The 20,981-nt window shown below is 39.9% G+C and overlaps 1 protein-coding gene across 2 annotated transcripts in view; it reads left to right on the plus strand.

The window, feature by feature from the left end:
- The window catches only part of SYNE1 (spectrin repeat containing nuclear envelope protein 1), a 373,726-nt gene that overhangs the window by 108,101 nt on the left and 244,644 nt on the right, over window positions 1-20,981 (plus strand). For both annotated transcript variants that reach the window (XM_036414424.2, XM_036414425.2), the window contains 17 exons: window positions 479-575; window positions 1,500-1,702; window positions 3,847-4,011; window positions 4,489-4,641; window positions 5,884-6,027; window positions 6,946-7,119; window positions 8,327-8,485; window positions 8,798-8,962; window positions 9,269-9,403; window positions 9,716-9,874; window positions 10,126-10,334; window positions 11,366-11,474; window positions 13,222-13,386; window positions 15,091-15,258; window positions 17,057-17,224; window positions 18,087-18,227; window positions 20,775-20,935. In XM_036414424.2, the coding sequence (XP_036270317.1) occupies window positions 479-575; window positions 1,500-1,702; window positions 3,847-4,011; window positions 4,489-4,641; window positions 5,884-6,027; window positions 6,946-7,119; window positions 8,327-8,485; window positions 8,798-8,962; window positions 9,269-9,403; window positions 9,716-9,874; window positions 10,126-10,334; window positions 11,366-11,474; window positions 13,222-13,386; window positions 15,091-15,258; window positions 17,057-17,224; window positions 18,087-18,227; window positions 20,775-20,935 (2,675 nt within the window). The remainder of the gene's footprint in view (window positions 1-478; window positions 576-1,499; window positions 1,703-3,846; window positions 4,012-4,488; window positions 4,642-5,883; window positions 6,028-6,945; window positions 7,120-8,326; window positions 8,486-8,797; window positions 8,963-9,268; window positions 9,404-9,715; window positions 9,875-10,125; window positions 10,335-11,365; window positions 11,475-13,221; window positions 13,387-15,090; window positions 15,259-17,056; window positions 17,225-18,086; window positions 18,228-20,774; window positions 20,936-20,981) is intronic.

Raw genomic sequence — 20,981 nt, forward strand, 5'->3', positions numbered from 1 at the left:
TTCTATTCTTGTGAACATTTTTGTACTTATTTTTTATTATACGGGAAGTGTGCTATGTGCCATTTATTTATAATCTGAAGTTCCTTGGAGCAATCATTCACCAGAATTATTGTTCAAAAAGCAACAGAATTTCACTGTTATACTCCAGTGGGACACTTGATAATGTTCTTCTAAATTTAGTGCTTTCTAAATGTTAGCCTCAGGTTCCCTGCAGAAACATCTAAAAACAAACCCTTGGGTAGAGAGGAAATAGAACATTTTCTCAGTCTAGGGGTGAGTTAGAATTCAAAGTGTGGAAATGCTTTATATTCTCAGAATAATTAAGTTATTTATGGAAGTTGAATTAATTTGACATTTTTAGGAAGGAGGAGGTTGGTAAATGTGGGTAGCATATTCACATACATACTGAAGAAAGTTGGGTTTGCTATTTCCACCTAAGCCAGTATTTCTTATCTTCTAACTATTCCCCCTTTTCTAGTCTTTTATAGAAAACAGCAAGTTCTTTGAGCAATATGAGGTGACATACCAGATCTTGAAAGAGACAGCGGAGATGTATGTCAAAGCCGATGGTTCAGGTAAAACTCGCGGCGGGATTTGTTTCAGTGTTGAATACAGGAAAACGTAGGAACTACAGATTTCTACATGAAAAAATACAGATTTCTATCTGAAATCATTTTTTCTCTCTCTTGTGGAATATCTGTATGATCATACTATTGGCCTGGAGAGCATATATTGAATTCAGCCCCACTGACTTTGTATAATGCCTAACCTGCACCATCATATGTGTGTGTGTGTGTGTGTGTGTGTGTGTATGTGTGTGTGTGTGTGTGCATCTCTGTGAGTGATCTTCTAAGGGAGAGCAAAATAAACATTCATTTTCTAAATTGCAATTTTCAACCTATTTTCAATTCTGAGGATTAATAGCAAAAAAATGGGCTAAGTTGAATATTTTATAAAGTAACTCGTGTAAAGACCTAATTTGTAAGATATTCTTATTTCAATTTTTAAACATCTGTCATATTTGCTGAAAATGAACTATAGCATGTGTGTTTGATACTCAAATATGTCTATTTGAGTGCATATAAAATGTGAACAAACACACATGTCACTTATTGCATCCCAGTTATTAGGAATTTTCAATATATTATCATCCTTACAGTGTAATAGACTCTAGAAAAAGGATATGGAAGATTTAAAATATAAAATAAAGATTGTGGTTTTGGCTTAGTTCATAGAGCATCAGCCTGCAGACTGAAGGGTCCAGGGTTTGATTCCAGTCTAGGGCAGGGACCTCGGTTGCACTCTCCTCCCTGGTCCTGACCCTGTTTGGGGCGTATGCAGGAGCAACCCATCCATGTCTTTCTCTCAAGACATATTTTACTCTTTCACTCACTCTTCTCTTCTCTCTAAAAATCAATGGAAGAATAGCCTCATGGGAGGATTAGAAAATGATAATAAAGTAATAAAATAAAGATTGCAATGTGTGTCATCTGTGTCAGTGGAAGAAGCGGAGAATGTGATGAAATTCATGAATGAGACCACGGCCCAGTGGAGGAACCTGTCGGTGGAGGTGCGGAGCGTGCGGAGCATGCTGGAGGAGGTCATCGCCAACTGGGATCGCTATGGCGACACGGTGGCCGGGCTGCAGGCCTGGCTGGAGGATGCGGAAAAGATGCTGAGCCAATCAGAGCTTGCCAAAAAGGTGAGGTTGCTTCTGACAAGAGAAGATGAGCAGGTGCAAATTTAAAAAGAAGGGACTGTTAACAGCATAGTTCTCTAGGGAGGGCTTCACATTTACTCCTTTTGTAGGAACAAAGTATGGACTTTGCCTGAAAAGCTACATATTCAGGGTAGTACACTGTTTTATACTAAGAAAGGCGCCGCTTTATCAAAGTTATGTTGGAACAGTTCCTGTTGGTTGCTCAGTGTTTGCTTGTGCATTCCCAAGAGCAGTAACTGATGGGGGAGAGGCAAACCCAGTGGACAGCAGGGGGCGCTGTACTCACAAGACCTGGACCTGAGTTGGCAGGCCCTGTGGCTTTCCAAATGTAAGATGCAAACACAGTACTGGCTGTGGGGGTTGGCAGCCACAGTTAACAGATGGGTCGCTGCATTTTTTGTCTCTTTGGTTATCCTTTTTTGGGGGGATGTTATTAACCCTCCACCAAGGGTCTCACTCTCAGCAGGCGTGATTCCCCCCCTCCATTTACAGGTGAACATGTGCATATGCAATGACACTTACATTTAATGTCACTTACATTTAAAAATAACGTGAAGTGGACTGATGTCTATCTATACAGGGGTGGGCAACAGTAAATTTATATTTGTGAGTATGTGAAACAGAGTTCATTCTTGTATTTTTTATCATTATGTTATTTATTTGTAGTATCTGTCTTCTTATTGTTGCTATTCTTTCATATCCTTACTTATGATTTATCTTTTAGGTAATTATGGATGGTGATGTAAACCTACTTTTTCCCACCCCTGTATATACTTCTTAATGGGAGCCAGACATTTCCCATGGAAAATCCATTTACATGTAAAAGATGTTAAAATGCCAGACTCCATTAAGAAATATAGTACATGTGTTAGAATTACTGCTTACCATGCAAAATTGGTTCATCTATTGTTGTGTTATACAAGTAGAAGTGTCATTTTTAAAATGTTTTGTCATTTCATATTTCATTTAGGTTACATATTCTTGTGTAGCCAATGGTAACAGAAATGATATAGCTATACAGATTGTGGCTTTTCTGATTAGACCTCAGTGCCTGAGTAGATGTCGTATGTGTTAATTTTATCCTAGGAAACATAACTGCCAGAAACAGAACTGTTCTCGTATATTTATGGAGGAAGAACTCCCACACAGAGCTTATGAAATGGGTTTTCAATTATCTTTTTCTGCTTTCACTGTGGTGTGTGTGTGTGTGTGTGTGTGTGTGTACATACACTGGCACATACATGCTTAACTTGAAATCAGGTGGAAACTGCTTCATTGTCAATGGTGTAACCTTTAACAGAAGAGGGAGGATGTTACTGTATTTAGTGTTCCTGGCCCAGATATTTAATTTTTAAATTTTTCTTTGATGGTTTAGCTCCCTGTTTAGTAATTATCTTAATGATCTGCTGTATGCAGGTATTACAACCAAAAGTAACAGGTTGAAAGTTTGTTTACAATTTTTTTGAGGAAGTCAAGCAAATATGTTTTTCCAATCTATATTTTTCTACAATCGTATCTCTTTTTTGTTGTGGTTGTTGTTAGTTCTCACCCTATGATATTTTTTCCCATTGATTTTTAAGAGAGTGGAAGGGAGGGGGAGAGACAGAGAGAGAAACATGGATGTGAGAGAGACATAATTGGTTGCCTCCCATCACGTGCCCCCAACAAGGGCCAGGGATCAAGCCTGCAACCTAGGTACATGCCCTTGACTGGACTCGAACCCAGAACCTCCAGTCCAAAGGCCGACGTTCTATCCACTGAGCAAAACCGGCTAGGGCAATAGTATCTCTTTTATATGTCTCTAGCACTGGCTTTTACTCACCAGAAGACAATGTATCCTTTATGCTCACAAAAATTCAACTTTTCACCTGAAAAATAGGAATAACAGAAATGGTCACATTTTGTTTTGTGTTCAGTAAAGAAAGGGTGTAGATGTTTTTATAGAAATACACTCAGCATTTCTAGTTCATACTTTTGAAACTATTAAAATCTTGCATTTTGAGAGTTAGGATTTACCTTAAAATTTGCACACATTGTTAAAGATATTTCTCTGAGTTTGGTCCTTATCATATTCTTTATTAAATTTGGCGTATGATTCACAGTAGCATGCCTTGTTTATTGTCTAGGACTTTTTTCGAAATCTGCCTCACTGGATACAGCAACACTCTGCCATGAACGATGCTGGCAATTTTCTCATTGAAACGTGTGACGAGGTGGTTTCCCGTGACCTGAAACAGCAATTATTACTTCTAAATGGGCGCTGGCGGGAGTTGTTCATGGAAGTCAAGCAAGTATGTCTTTCCAATCAATAGATGCCTGAAGCACGCATGTGCGATACATGTTGCCATAAGCAGTCTGTTTAGAGGCTATTCTGTGAGTCTCTAATAACATCGGCTTATTAAAGCCGAGTCCAGATGTGTGTGGATCTGTTATATTCATACGTGGGCCTTTATTCTTTCCCCTGAATAACAGAGGGACCTAACGGAAATGTAGGGTTTGAGTAATGATCATATTGCCATCTGGAACCTATGCATATGAAGCGATTGATTCATGTTTCAAATTATAAGTCCTCACTTCTGTGCTAGCTCATTTTTTTTTTTTTTTATACTTTCATGGTCATTGGGCTTCAAGTGTATTTACATAAAAGTCAGGAATGAGAATCTTCCTCTACCATGTAAGGATTCCATGAGGACATAGAAGTGAAGGTTACAGACATCTAGTCCCGGTTTCATGATTGTCACTGATGTCCACCCCCCTTTCCTTAACAGTACGCGCGAGCTGACGAGGTGGACAGGATGAAGAGGGAATACACAGACTGCGCCACTGCCCTGTCTGACTTCGCAACTGAGGCCCACAGGAAGCTTTCTGAACCCTTGGAAGTCTCTTTTATTAACGTCAAGTTATTAATTCAGGACCTGGAGGTGAGGCGGCTCTCCGGACCACAAAGGGAAAATCAATCCTAGTCTCTGGGAAAATCAAGAGCAGTGAAGCTGCTCAAATCATTTTAAAGCTTCTTCTATGTCTCTTTTGATATGTGTATCTTCATTGGTACCTCCAAAAATATGTTTAAATTGTATTTTTTTTAAAAAAGTACTTGAATTTTTAAAGGCATATTTGGGCCATAAGGTAACTTCAAAATCATTTTTTAAGTTGGAGGTTATTTTTTCTTCAACCAAATTATAAAGCACTAGAGGAAAATAGGATGGCTCTGTAGATGGCTCCTTCCCATAGAAATCTCCAGCAGTAACGGCTTACAAAACGGATTGTGCTATTTAAGTGGTTTGAATACCCCACAGCTCTCAAAATGAAGTAATGGAAGGATATTGAATGACATGAAAAACTTTTCCAATTCACTATTAAGTGAGAAAAGTAAAAAATAGCACCATCCTTTTTTTTTTTTTTTGGTAAAAACTAAAAATGGATGTAAACACACCCAGGAAGCCACATTACTGTTGATGGCTTTGGTGATCCCTCTGTGGGACTTTAACTTAAATTTTTTTTATCCTAATGTATCTCTATCTATCACATTTTCTGCAATGACAATGTGTTATTTCTTAAAGAAAATAAATTTATTTCCTAAACTTAGAGGGAGTGCCCCAAAGTGTTCACATTCGTTTGTTTACATCCTACGTTAGCACATATGTTGAAAGTGTGAAGATTACGTCAGCATATGTTACCTAAGGATTTCTGCTTAGTTTTTTTGTTTGTTTATTTGTTTTTAAAGCTTTTACTTAGGCCCTGACCAGTTTTGGTCAGTGGATAGAGCATTGGCCTGCAGACTAAAGGGTCCCAGGTTTCATTCCAATCAAGGGCATGTACCTTGTTGCGGACACATCCCTGGTGGGGGGTGTGCAGGAGGCAGCTGATTGATATTTCCCTCTCATTGATGTTTCTAATTCTCTATCCCTCTCCCTTTCTCTCTCTAAAAAAATCAATAAAATATATATTTTTTAAAATTAACAAAAAGCTTTTACTTAGCTATATATTACCAACATATAGTATCTTAGTAATGAAGGAAAGCAATAGCTGGAATCTCCAAAGGTTTATGAGTATAAATATAGAATGTTCTCTAGAGCATACTGACTTTTGCCCAGCCCTCTGCAGAATCCTGAAATTAAAAGGAAGTAGCAGGTGCTAATTTAGCTGTCCCCTGCTTCCTGCAGGACATCGAGCAGAGGATCCCTGTGATGGATGCTCAGTATAAGATCCTCACGAAGACAGTGCACCTCGTCACCAAAGAGAGCTCCCAAGAAGAAGCCAAGGAAATGTTTGCGACCATGTCCGGGCTCAAAGAGCAGCTGGCCAAGGTGGGGGAATAGTCCATGCAAGTTACCCTCCGCGGGACCCACACTGCCTCCTGCGCGCCCTGCCTCCTCTGTCACCGAGGGCAAATCCTTTACTTATTTAACGAATCGTGCTTTTGTTTCTTTTTTGTGATTTTGATTTAGTAACTTTGTCATCTAGTAACTCTGTCATGAGTTTTAAAAATGAATCTCTGGGGCTGATGCCAGCTCTTACCTCTGTTGACTTAGAAGCATTGGTAGCTGTATTTTAATAGAAAAACACACCTCTTCAGGGGGCCAGGGGACCAATGAAATGTGATTAAGCCAAAACTGGTTCAGCTCAGTGGATAGAGCATCAACCTGCGGACTGAAAGGTCCTGGGTTCGATTCAGGTCAAGAGCATGTACATTGGTTGCGGGCACACCCTCAGTAGGGGGCATGCAGGAGGCAGCTGATAGATGTTTCTCTCTCGTCGATGTTTCTAGTTCTCTATCCCTCTCCCTTTCTTTCTGTAAAAAAATCAATAAAAATATATTTTAAAAAAGAAATATAATTAAACAAAAGGGGGAGAAATAGAAGAGGAGGAAAGAAGTGGATGAGATCAGATATTTAAATGAGAAAGAATCCCAAAATGCCCCCATTTTGATCATTTATTTGATGTGCCTTTCCTGTAAGAGTACATATGCTATTTTCTGCCTGGACGATTGAGAGACGTTTTCACGAGAAAACTGTGGCATATAAGTGTGCCACTGGTATAGAAATATTTCTTACATATGAGAATTGAACAACGCATAGGAACTATCATGAAACAAATGCCGTTGGTGATCTGTAAGCACGAAATGACCACATCACTAAAGAAAGTGTTCCTGAGAGCCAGGCTATGCCCTCAGCTGGTGGCGCTTAATGGCTTTTAACAGAATCTTTGTCTCTGTGCTTTTGAAGGTCAAAGAACGTTACTCCCCACTCCTGTATGAGTCCCAGCAGCTGTCAGTGCTGCTGGAGGAATTAGAAAAGCAGATGACGCTCTTCTATGACTCACTTGGGAAAATCAGTGAAATTCTAACAGTGCTTGAGCACGAGGCACAATCCAGTGCTCTTTTTAAACAAAAACATCAGGTAAGAAAAAGTCCCTTTCCAGAGACACGGTCATTTTTAAAGCATGTGTAGTGAAATTGAGGTAGTGCTTATTTATAGATATTCTATAAGCAGGCTAGCACATAATGCATACTTTGTAACCAGTAGCAATTATTATTATTATTACTATTATTATTAATTATAGAGAGACCATGATTATACTGCCAAACCCCATTCTAATGAGTCTCATCATATTGGATAAAGATTATTTCCTATTTTGAGCCATAGTGTCACTTCTTTCATTCCCAAATTGCTATAAATCGGCATCAAAGAATCCTTCCACAATTAAAATACTTAATGTTGAGTAATAATGATATTTAATGATATCTCTCTAAATGTTACCTGCTAAATCTTCAAAAAGCAAAAATGTGTCCTTATTCTGTTTTGCCAAAGCAAAACCAAAATTCTGCTCTTGATATTTGAATCCAGATTACCAAAGCTAGTATGCAAATTAGCCATTTTTAATATTTTTCCCAAGCCATTGAGGATGTTGAAATGCAAATGGATTCAAGTCAAAACATGACTGTGGGCCTTAGGCGGGCTGGACCACATCCCCTGCTGTCTCCTGCAGAACTCACTGACGCCAGGGCATCCTTCTCATCCTGCCAATGTGTGGCCATTGCGAGGCCTCCCACGCCCACTGGTCAGCGGCCGTTTGTGGTTAGGATCTGGGGCCCACCATTTTATCAATGAGGTGGTTAGCTTGTGAACCTTAGAATTCAAAAGGGGTCTATGCAATTTACACAAATAATACAAAATCTGCATCTGACTCAGTCGAGTATAATGTGCATGGTGCTAACTTTATTTAGTGAGACTATATACCCTGCTCTGTAGATTGATCTCATTATTGTTTGCTCAGTACACCATAAGCCAATTATTTGGTTGGAGAAAGCAGATACCAGGCAAACAACAATGTTTGATGCTCTCTCTTTCTCCTAATGTTAATAAGATGGGCTTGAAATATTTTTTAAAATCTCAAAAAAAATGTAAAAAGCCCTGACTTCAGTGATTGCTTAACATACTGAAAAAAATAAAAATAGTAACCTCTCTGTGCTTTTGATTTTATTTATTGCTGTGAAAAAGCCTAAAGCTGCATCATGCTGTTCTTATTATTTTGTAATGATTGCTCTCTTTCCTTCTCTTTCTCGCCCTTTCAAACTCGATTGTTGTGGGTTTCCTTCCCTCCCAGGAGCTGCTAGCTTGTCAAGAAAGCTGTAAGAAGGCCATGGCACACGTTGAGAAAGGCAGTCAGAGTGTTCAGAAGTTTGTGACCTTGAGCCACGTGCTGAAGCATTTTGATCAGACGAAGCTGCAGAGAAAGACTGCCGACGTCCATGTGGCCTTCCAGGTGAGTCCTCGCCCCGTTAGCAATGTGAAGATGGAGGGGGTAGGGGAACGGAGGAGGTAGTGCAGCAGTAAGGACACAGCACCAGCATGGGCCATGCTTTCACTCTTGCTAAATGCCTCACTGGTGTTTGGAAACCAACATTTCACCGATTTCTCTAATATTAGCCTTCATTAATATTAAAAGGGTTGATAATTCTTGTTGTAGTGCAATGCATTCCTTCCAAGTGGTTTTGAAAGAAACAATATTCCTTCCAAAAGTGCTACTTTAAATAACGAGAAAGCATCCCATTGTGATTATTTTTCCCAAATCAAGAATATGATCAAGAAGACTGGAGACTGGAAGAAGCACGTGGAGACCAACAGCCGCCTGATGAAGAAGTTCGAGGAGTCGCGGGCGGAGCTGGAGAAGGTGCTGCGGGTGGCGCAGGAGGGCCTGCAGGAGCAGGGGGACCCAGAGGAGCTCCTGCGAAGACACACCGTGAGTGCGTCCCCCTGGTCTTCCAGAACATTCTACCAAAGCTGACCACTGCAAATATTTTTTTTTTCTAAAAATTATAAAGCGCGGTTGCATGTTAGATGTGGGTGGCTTCTGAGTCAGAACTCTAGATGATTATAGCTCATTCCTGAAAAAACACTCACAAAAACAAGAGCAGTTGCTGGGAAGGTTTGGCGAGGGCAGCAGCTGGCTTGAGGCTTGCTCAGAGGCGTGGCTGCTTCTCTATCTGGGGTCAATGTGCCCCTTTATTCCACACGCTCCCCAAACCCCCTCTCCCCTCCATGGCAGGAGTTCTACGGTCAGCTGGACCAGAGGGTGCTCAACGCCTTCCTGAAAGCCTGTGACGACCTCACGGACATCCTGCCTGAGCAGGAGCAGGCGGGCCTGCAGGAGGCGGTGAGGAAGCTGCACAAGCAGTGGAAGGTGAGCGGGGACCGGGTGCGAACTGGGGTCCTCACGGATGGAGGGAAGAGCAGGAGCGTGTAAGGGTCCACTGGAGGAGAAATTTCGGAATTCGGGAAACTACCTTTCCTATTCAAAACCATGAACTAGGAACTAGCATGGAGCATGGTGAAAACAGTAGAATTTGTAATTCCTCTCTTTCAGTGACAGCCATTTGTGATCAGAGGGTGCTGATGACATCACTTGGCCCTACAGGGCTTTTGTCATTGCAATTGGCAATGGACAGGGTCGGTGATGGTATCCCATTTTTCCAAATCTTTCTGTGCAATGCAGGATCTGCAAGGAGAAGCCCCATATCATTTACTCCATCTGAAGATCAAAGTGGAGGAGAACAAATTTTTGGCCTGTGTGGAGGAATGCAGAGCTGAGCTGGCCCGGGAGACCAAGCTGGTGCCCCAGGAAGGCAGTGAGAAGATGCTCAAAGAGCACCGGGTGCGTCACGCACCCCCGAGTGCCGTCACACAGTCACGTGGTCACTTAAAGGACATGATTGATGCTTTAGGTTGGGTCTGGAGACCCTGAATGGCTTAATTTCTTTACACAGATAGTCTAAATGGAATCTTCCTGTGTGTGTGTGTGTGTGTGTGTGTGTGAGTGTGTGTGTGTGTGTGTGTGTGTGTGTAAAGATAAACCTATTTGGATGGCTTCTCACTGGGATTCTATAAATGTTTCTTGTTCATTAGATCTTCTTCGGTGACAAAGGGCCACATCATCTCTGTGAGAAAAGGCTGCAGCTCATTGAGGAGCTGTGTCTGAAGCTCCCGGGCCGGGACCCAGTGAGGGACATGCCCGGAACCTGTCAGATGATGCTCAAGGAGCTCAGAGCTGCCATAGAGAGCACCTACACGCAGCTAGTGGAGGACCCCGACAAGTGGAAGGACTACACCAGCAGGTAGCCTTGGCATTGTTCCCGGACAGTGACATCGTCTATTTTAGTTGTGTCAATTCATAGACTTTTACAAAACAAGAAGTGACATATGGTCCATCCTATGCAAGGAAGGAAGTCAGATTGTATGGCATTGCCCGTGTTCTTATATAAAAAGGCTTCATTCAATAAAAAGGACAGGTTTCATTCAGAAAAGGTGAAGCATTTTATTTTTAAATGACTTATATGTGATCTTTCTCTCTCTCCTCTCTCTCATTTTTTTGATTTCAAAGAGGAAGGGAGAAGAAGAGAGAGACAGAAACATTAAAGATAGAAAGAAATCAGCTGCCTCCTGATGCCTCCAACTGGGGATTGAACCTGCAATCCAGGCATGTGTCTCTACTGGTAATTGAACCTTGACCTCCTGGTTCATAGGTCGATGTTCAATCACTAAGCCATACCACCAGGGCAGGTGTGATCTGCTTGAGGCAGCATTGATTCATCTTTTGCTCTGGGCTTGCCACATGTCCCCGAAGGGGGACTTCTGACTCTTCAGGGTTATGTCTCACTCTGGTGGGGACATGTGAGGTTCTGTCCTCGCTCCCAGGTACCAAGGCTGGGACAGACACAGCTCTTTTCTCAGCTGAGCTCCGCCTGCTCTTCCCAGAGGTGGCCACACCTGCCAGAGATTCATGTTTCTTGAAGGAACCATTTCCAGAAAACCTGTTAATCAATTTGCTAATCACTTGAGTGTATAATTTTCATGAATGAATTCAAACTAGAAAATGTAGTGGCTCAGCAGTTGAGTGTCGACCTATGAACCAGGAGGTCAGGATTTGATTCCCAGTCAGGGCACATGCCCGGGTTGTGGGCTCCATCCCCAGAGTGGGGTGTGCAGGAAGCAGCTGGTCAATGATTCTCTCTCCTCATTGATGTTTCTTTCTCTCTCCCTGTCTTCCTTTATGAAATCAATAAAAACTAGATATTAAAAAAAAAAAAGAATTCTAATCGTCCTGAATTGTCCTCCTGTTAATGAGATAATGCCTGTGTGGTTTCAGAATTTCCGAGTTCTCATCTTGGATCGCTGCGAAGGAGACACAGCTGAGGGGGATTAAGAAGGAGGCCATCGATGCTGCCAACCATGGAGAGGTGAAGTGGGCAGTCGAGGTAAGTCCTGGGACACTGTTTATTCCTGGAACTTTTCCACTAATAAAACACAAGAGACAGACAATCTAACTGGTGTCTTCTTTACTTTCTATAAAAGATTTACATTCCTGAAAATTAACTCAGAAATAAGTGCCCTTGTGTTACTGTGGGAACTGCAGGGAGTTTTTCTCCGGAACCGTTGTTGGTTGGAGATTTAGTCACGCTCAGTGGGGCCTTTCAGGCATCTCTCACTAATGGGGAGCCCTGGGGGAAAAGGGCATGTGTGGGTGTGTGACACAGCAGAGGATGCAGGACGCCCTGGGGAACAAGAACACTGTGGGCTTTTATACAATACAGCCAAGACCAGGCCGCAGGAAATGAGGGGTTTGGGCAAGGTCTCTAAGCATCTTTCTATGTCACATTCAGCCTGGACTGGAACGGCCCCCATGTGCTCGGGGACAGCATCATACCCAGCCATGACAGAGCCTCCGGTCTCAACCAGCTTGCATCCTCTGTATGGTACACAGCAACCCTCTCATTCTTAGCTTGGCTCTAAATATTACAGACACACGCTACTGTGAATATTCTTTACCTCTCAGTGGTTTGAACCCTTGCAAGTCACATAGTTGCCATTAATGAGAACATTTTTTTTTTCTTTCTGTTTTCTCTAAGCTTCATTTTATGTGTTAAAATTATAATCCCCTTATATGCTAGAGGTACTCAATAATATCATGCTCTACCAAGGGAAGGATCTACAGGGGTGGGTAAAAGGAGGTTTTCAGTTGTTTCAATGGGTAAAGACACGCAGGTGGTGACTATTACAGTTGTGTCATTAACTCTGTGTTTTGTGTACTCACAACTACTAACCCACTTTTTTCCCCCCATCTTATATCACTACTGGTTGCCATTATGGTACAAAAATAATTCTCCTTGTAGAATGAAAAGATCACTTTTTTTCTGGCTGGTGTGCATTTGCCCTGTAAAACCTCTGGAGCAAAACATGTGGTTGGGAACCACTCTGCCCTCACACTGCCTGGAGCCGGGGGGTAGGGAGGGGATGCCTGAACCCCTTGCCCGGGGTCCCCTGTCCTCTGAGGGCTGAAGCCCGAGTCTTTCTGGCTTTGTCTTGGCCAATAAACCTTACTTTTCTGGATTAGAGTTGTGATCCAGTTTGTGAATCTTACTCTCTAGGGTACTGATTTCTAAAAGCTAACAAAAACAAGGCATAAAATATGACTTAATGCAGTTAAAATGGGTCATTAAGTTATCTATCATAGTATTCAGCAAGTGTCCTCTCCAATAAAAAAAAAAATCTGCTAACTAACTTAAAGATTCTTTTATCCTTTTCTACGAAAAATACCATGTTCCTTCCACCTTACAGAAAACAAATGACAAAGTATATTATATATTGTAACCAGCTTACAGAAGACAAAGTATATTATATATTGTAATTTCCAATTCTGGTATCAGATATTCCTCTACAGTACTTTTAGAAAGGTCCTTGTTGGGATCCAGGGAATCTGTAAATATGGAACCATGTAGTCATAAAGGTACTCTTTGGTTTAGAGAGAACTGACTTTACACCTGAGGCATTGGCATTGGAGAAACTCCTTCTCGTTCTTGTAGCTTTTTGTGAAAGATCGGAACAAAGTGAAATGAGCAGGCACTCCACTGGCCCCGTACAGACCTTTGTAGGTGGAGCCCTTTCTTGCTGGAAAGTTCTGATGCACAATTGTATTTTGTTCATCAAAGCGTTCTTTCATTCCAGGAGATAAGAAATGGTGTTACCCAAAAAGGCGAGACTCTTGGCTGGCTGAAATCCAGGCTTCCAGTTTTGATTGAAGTTTCTTCTGAGAAAGAAGCCCAGAAGCAGGGTGATGAGTTGGCGAGAGTATCTAGTTCCTTCAAGACTCTCACAACTTTATTGTCAGAGGTATATCATTTATTCACACTCTACACAGTTCTGGGCGAGGAATTTGGAAGGTTCTTTCCCTTCCGGGTTGTAGTTTAACAAGCATGTTTATAAAGAAATCTTAGTTGAAATAGAATGATTGATTCTCATTTATATGAATATTGGTGGAAAAGATGAGTAGGATGTTTGAGGTATGGTCTATGTCATTATCAGATATATTATCAGACAAATATTAGTTCCAATGAATGATCTACTAGTATAGCTGAACTACCAAGCTTATGGGTTCCATAATTTCTTACTCTTAATAAAAGCATTATTTTATAGTCAGTTTAAGGAACATCATGAAGGTTAAGAAGTCAGGCTTGAGAGTCAAACAAACCCAGAGTTAGGATTTAACTCCGGTGCCACATTACATATGTAACCCCTTGAGCTTGTCATTTCATATCTCTGGGTCCTTGCTTTCCTTAATTGTAAAACAGGGCTAACAGTATGCCGAAAGGTAATGTCAAGAGTCAAATGCAATACTGTAGCTATGGCACTTAATACATCGCCCTGCTTCTGGGGTTCTTTATACAGTTATGAGAATACATGCTCGTAACTGATGCCTGGTAGTAATGAACTACTCAGTGTTTAGTCTGCAGCCCAGTAAGATCTTTTAGGTCAAATCTACTCATTTTAAACTTCTTGGTATACTGTTCAATGTTTATATTCCTTTATAGATTAGAACATACAAACCCATCTGCTTCATTTCTGATAGAATATTTTTACTGACCAGATGGTCATACAAGTCTAACGGGTTTGTGCACGGAAGGTGATGTAAGAATGTGAAGTAGGATAGATAGTTATCAGTATTTTTCTTAAGATCACTAATTAACTTGAACAAAATAATGGTCAACTGAATGAGGACAAAGAGCCTTGATTCTGGAGATCTGGAATTCTTCCCTAGCAGGCTCTAATGTAACAGTTGGCCAGTTAACCTTTTATATTTTTAATCCATGTGGATCTCCTTAAGACTCTAGTAGTGAATTTGCATAAATAAAAATACTCTGCACTGCTTGTGATTTGATTTTTATGTGATCATTTTGGTATGTAACATATAGTGTTCTTAAGAATTTTTGAGAAATTAAAAACAACAATAGGATTAATCAAATTTTGGAACATAAGCCATTCAAAACCTTTGATGGCCCATCTTATATAGCAGAGGACAAAGCTGAAAAATGAATAAAATGACAAGGAAAAGAATCCACTAAGGAACCACAAAAATTAAAAATTATATTGATGCTTTGCCTGAAATATTGGAAGTACGTTTTAAACACATACTCTTTTATTTCTTTTTCCTCTATACAAAAATTTCCTTACTTTAAACAGGATACACTAAACTTTCTTACAACACACTTTTTTTTAATGATTTGATTTTAGTTATAAGATTTAATTAAAAGGATCCAGGAGACAATATATGCAATATGTGCAGTTGTAGTACCCTACCTTGATTTTGAGGCTGAGTAGGTTTTTAATATGCCACGCAGCATCATATCAAATGATACTTGGAACTCCCATAAGTGATATGCAATTAATAATAATAAAAAAAACTTTAAAACATTTGAAAGAATAAAGATTAGGTAATCTGTGCATATATTTCAAGTTGTTGAGAAAGACTTTACACATATTCTTTAAAAATTAAGATTCCATGAGCATATGATTTATAATATTTTCATAAACACCTAGGTTGAAAAGATGTTAAGCAATTTTGGGGAGTGTGTCCAGTACAAAGAGAATGTCAAGAGTTCCCTCAAAGAGTTAATTTCTGGTTCTAAAGAAGTCCAGGAGCAAGCGGAGAAGATCTTGGACACGGAAAACCTGTTTGAAGCGCAGCAGCTGCTTCTTCATCACCAGGTAGAATGGCCCTTTCCCCAGTGCGTTTGTGCAAAGGTGACAGCTGATTACTGATTCTGGAGAGCGGAGTAGCACAGAACCTGGATCAAGGCAAAGGATTGGGAAGGGGTGTGCAGGAAGGAACCCAGCTGAATGGTTAAAAGGAAGCACTTTTGGTCTCTCTCTTAAATATAAAATATTTGAAAGATTCTGCAAGGCAAATTCTCAGCCTGAATGATTTGATAATATCAAAAAGTTCAAGACATGTTGTGAAGGGAAAGTTGATTTTGCTATAAAAACCTTTAACAGTTTGCAAATTGTCTGTTTTATAACTGAGATGGGCAGCATGGAGATAATTGTTTTCTGTTTGAGATGAACATTGTTTTGTCATTATATACAATAAAAATCTCACTTTTCAATTTATAATTCTGAATACATCTTAGTTTGAGAAATTATGACTTACGTGGAGTACCAGACCTTTCAGGAGAGTGTGCTTTTAGGGTTAGAACTGGAATAAAGACATTCTGGTACATTTATATATATAAAAGCCTAAGGGACCTTTCGACCATTCAACTGGTAGCTATGAGGTGTACTGACCACCAGGGGGCAGATGCTCCATAAAAAGGCATGGAAACATGGAACAGACTAATGAATCTCAGAAGGAAGGGGAGAGGGAGGGTAGAAAGAGATTAACTAAAGATCTTATATGCATGCTAGAGGCCCTGTGCTTGCAGGGATCATGCTGAATCCATGCACAAGTGCTCTGACATCCCCCAAGGAGTCCTGGATTGTGAGAGGGTGTAGGCCAGGCTGAGGGTCCCTACTGGTGTAAGATTCTGTGCACCAGGCCTCTAGTATATTGATAATCAGCAAGTTTAATCAATGTCACTTGTCAAACTCAATGTAAGTGGAAGTATAATTCAAGTAAAATATTTAATAGCAAAATTCTAACTAACTTAATGTAGGGCAAATGCTAGCTAATTATATATATATATATAGTATAAAAATTAAAGTTAAACTAAAAATATATGTAAAATGGCAGCTTTTAGGCTTTATGAATATATTTAATAATTATAAAAAACTGTGAGTACAGGAAAGTTAATGCTTGGTAGTAAGGTTGTTCAATTATTGTAAAAGTTGTGTTTGGGTTTCAATTTAAGTCAGAGAAATATGAAATTGTAAATATTTACATTAATATTTTCAAACTTCACATTTCTTGGATCAAGTGCTTGGTTATATGTGTGTTTATTTGTGAAAATTCATGAGCCATACACTTGAGATTTGCCTACCATTCTGTTTGTACAGTATAATTCAATAAAAAGTTTATTTTAAAACATGGCTTTCCCAGATTTCTCAGCAGATTAATCATTCTGAATGTGCTCAAGAGTTACATTTCTTAATATTAGCATTTCTTAGAGCATAAATGATTTTTTAAAAATGGAGTTAGGACCTCATGTGTTTAAGCAGCAAATAATTATTTTAGGAGAATCTCATGGCAAAGGAGTGATTTTGCCAAATTCCTTCTGGAGTATTGCACAGAATGCTAAATGTTGTCTGACTTTGCACATAATCGAAACACCAAGACCAAATTATGTTGTTTGCAGTTAAAAACACAAAATATCTATAAGTAATGTCCATCTTTGAGTAATGCACAGTCTTCATAGCCGTTCTCACTGTTCATGTTGACTTTAAAATAGAGTTTGGGTCCAAGCCGTGTGTGGTCCTATCATTTGGTATCTCCCCTAATGCTTGGCCGCGATGCCCCTGCCTAGTGGCTTAGAGAGTAACATGTATGTCCACCTTGAACAAATGCTTCCAGCAAACGACAAAGAGAATCTCTGCAAAGAAGAGGGACGTGCAGCAGCAGATGGCGCAGGCCGGGCAGGGAGAAGGGCTGCCGGGCCAGGTGCAGGAGGAGCTGCGGAAGCTGGAGAGCACCCTGGATGGCCTGGAGCACAGCAGGGAGAGGCAAGAGCGCCGCATCCAGGTAGGAGACGGGAGTTCAGGGCTGGGCAACTCCCGGTCACAGTTACATCTCCTGTTGTTGGGAGAAGATGCTTGCCCCTGATGCTCCCTCATGGTGTTAGCTACCGACCCACTTAAGCAGCACACCAGCCTTATGAGATGGGTAGTATAAGTAGCACATTTTGCAAGTGTGGATGCTTAGAAAGGAAAGAATTTGAGCACGTGACTCAAAGTCACAGAGCAGTGATCTACAATAGAGGCAGAGTTTTAATTCACACTTGCCTGAATCTAGAAATTGACTCTGAATTATTTCCCATTTCTGCAGACAAATATTATAGCCACAGGTCATACTTTACTGTGATCTTGGATATTAGTTGAAATAAAGTTTTTGAATTTTGCCTCCTGTTCATGGTAGATTCCCTCTGTCCCTTCTCTCTTCCATTCTCTCTTTCCTTCCTTCCTTCCTTCCTTCCTTCCTTCCTTCCTTCCTTCCTTCCTTCCTTCCTTCCTTCCTTCCTTCCTTCCTTTCTTCCTTCCTTTCTTCTTTCCTTCCTTTTCTTTCTTTATAGAATATGGGAGGCTTTCCTTTCCTTTGTCCTTTACATTTTAAGTAATATCCTTAGATGGACAGGACGTTACAGCTGGTAGAAAATTCCTAGTCCTAGTCCTCATACACACACACTCTTTTTGTAGATGAAGTGAGACTCAGAAGGGAAATCCTTTGTAGAAGCCATTAGGATTGTCTTTATTGAGTATAATGTGTGAAATTTGAACAGAGTCAACGAGAAGTTGGCAGCCTGACAATGAATAGGAATGTGAACAATACTTTGTGACATACTCTGATAATTCATAACATTGTATGTTGTTTACTTTTTCACATGTAGGTCACATTAAGAAAATGGGAGCGATTTGAAACCAACAAAGAGACAGTGGTCAGATACCTTTTTCAAACAGGTTCCAGCCACGAGCGCTTCTTGAGTTTTAGCAGTTTGGAGAGTTTGTCTTCAGAACTGGAACAGACAAAGGTACATGAGTAAGACACAGAGGCCCTTGGCACTCATTATTCAGAAGAAAAACTGTGTTATCTCTCCCTGTGATGCATTTAATCAGTACTTATTGTTTATTAATCATCCACTCTTCAATACCCTGGTCAAGTGTCTCTGAGGAATTAAAACATAAATAAGATTTAAATATCAAGAACTGAGAGACAGTTTTCATTAAAGTGGGAAATAATTTCCTAATAAGTAAATGCAATAAAAATTTCCTGCAGGCAGTGATATTTTTCATTATAAAATTGGGACACTTTTACTAATTGTTTACAGATGCTGCTGTGCAAGCACTTCCAAGCTAGGATAATTGTTCTCTATTTCTTTGCTCACTTGATGTTGTTAACAAGCCCTTCATTCCGGTTGTAGCCCTGGAGTGGTTGTGCTAAGGAACTTGAGTGCTTTCTGTCTGCCAGTATGTAGGAGGGTGTTCATGGAATATCATGTTTAACCTTCACAACAAGGGCTTGCTGGTGAGTTACAGAAAATTCGGAGACTTATGTGGCTCAAGGTCACATGACTGGTGGAGGACAGAGCCTGGTTGCAACTCCAGGCCTTTCTGATGCCAGAGTCCTTTCTTTCCTGCTACACCCTGCTGCCACGCTCACGTGGGCTCCTTAGGATGTGGATAGAAAGCCTGGAAATGTTATTCTACTTTTGTTTTATTTGCTCTTTGTCAACACCATTCTGTTCTTTGGATTCCTTTGTGTTGTGCTTGCTCCAGACATATACCTCTCACAACAGGTTCTGAGACTAAATGCATGTAAACAATTTCAAGCATAACTTTATCCATGGTTTTTCCTTCGTTCTGGGAAACATTAAGGGAGAAAAAAATACAATTTTTTTTTTTTTTTTTACTTCTGATTCTATTCATGGGATTCTGAAAGATTATGCTGTGAAGTCAGTCTTCACGATTGAGTCTTCAATAACTAAGCTCACATATATCAGTAGTGCAGTAAGTGGTTATAAGCTTAGAATTCAGAATTGTGACATTAGCAAAATACCATGTTTTACAATATTATAAATATACTAGCGGTCTGGTGCACAAAATTTGTACACTTCTCTGAAATAATGTTGATATTTCTATGAGGACATTAAGCTTTTCAAATGTGAAGTTATGATAGGATTATGTAGTAATTCTATCTTATCTTATAGGGCCTTCCATAATAATTCTGGGAGATGCTCTGTGGGAAAAGATGGCTATTAGAAATCTGACTTTAAAACATTATTGACATTAGGTTTTCACATTACCTACTCAGTAAACGGTTGTTTGTGATGAAAATTTAAACCTTCTGTGAGATTCTCTTTCGTGAAAAAACTGAGATTAATTTTTTTTCACTCAATATTATCCCTTGTAGAAAAAGTTTAGATAACCACTAAAATTTACCAGTGCCTCAAATATATTAAACTAATTTTTGAATTAATGTTGTTCACATTACTGAAAATCATTGTGTGAATTTTATAAACTATTTTGTCCTCAATTGTACACGAGGGACATAAAGAAATTATAATGGGTACTTGCCAGAATTCCAGGTACTGGAGATAGTAAAAATAAAGTTGCTAATTAAATGCTGACAATAACCTACAAGAAGAGCATCATGGCATTTCATACAAAAGAGCCAGAACCTGGAAAGTAATTCACCAAAATTCAACAACTAGTAATGATCAAAGCCAAGATTCTGGTCCAGGTGTGACAGTTGCAAAACTTTTATTCTTTCCACCATGTGGTATGTGGATGTATAGAAAGTAAGTTCAACACCATTAACCTTCAATTATATCTCTTTTCAGAGAACTAGTTAACAAAATGCTTCTTTATAGTAAACTAGAGGTTCAGTGCACAAAACTCGTGTGCAGGTAGGATACCTAGGCTGGCCAGCAGTCAGGGCTGATTGGGGCCTTCTGGCTGCCAGCAGGGTCCTTTGTTCTGTGCTCTCCCCTAGTGGTCAGCACACATCATAGCAAGTGATCAAACTCCTGGTCAAACTCCCCAGGGGACACTGTGCATGTTAGGCTTTTATATATATAGATAATAGTGGTACTCTGTATTGACTCAGATAGTCTTCAATTAAATAAACCAAGATTGATATTTATTTTCCTGGACATTTTTTATCTCTATGATTGAAAAGAATAAATCACTATTGATTGTCCTTATTATTCTGAAATGGCCTGTGATAAACTAACACATTTATGAATAAGTTAATTATTATAATGCAGCTCAGAGTTCTAAACAATCAACCTAAACCAGGAAACAATGAAAAAATGTTTTTGTGAGAATTATTGGATTACTATGAAGGGGTGTGTGTGTGTGTGTGTGGTTGTGTATATAAGATGAAAATAGCAAAGTCTATTCTGGTCATTATGAAAACACATCTGTTTTATGGCTCAGCATATAATATGCTAATACACATGCATGTATGAATCTACTCATCCATCGAATCTAGGGAGACTCTGCAGTACATATATGCAGTTTATTTGAGGGCAGAGTTTAGAAGTCGCCTTCCTAACAATTCTGATATACTTTCCTAGGAGTTTTCTAAGCGGACAGAAGGCATTGCAGTCCAGGCTGAGAACCTTGTGAAGGAAGCTTCAGAGATACCGCTTGGGCCCAAGAACAAGCAGCTGCTCCAACAGCAGGCCAAGTCAATCAAAGAACAAGTCAAAAAGTTAGAAGACACCCTCGAAGAAGAGTATGTGCTTGACTCGCCCTAAACTTTCGTCTCTGAGATTAAATTC

Source organism: Pipistrellus kuhlii, unplaced genomic scaffold, assembly GCF_014108245.1.
Source record: "Pipistrellus kuhlii isolate mPipKuh1 unplaced genomic scaffold, mPipKuh1.p scaffold_m20_p_5, whole genome shotgun sequence".
In the NCBI taxonomy this organism is placed as follows: domain Eukaryota; kingdom Metazoa; phylum Chordata; class Mammalia; order Chiroptera; family Vespertilionidae; genus Pipistrellus; species Pipistrellus kuhlii.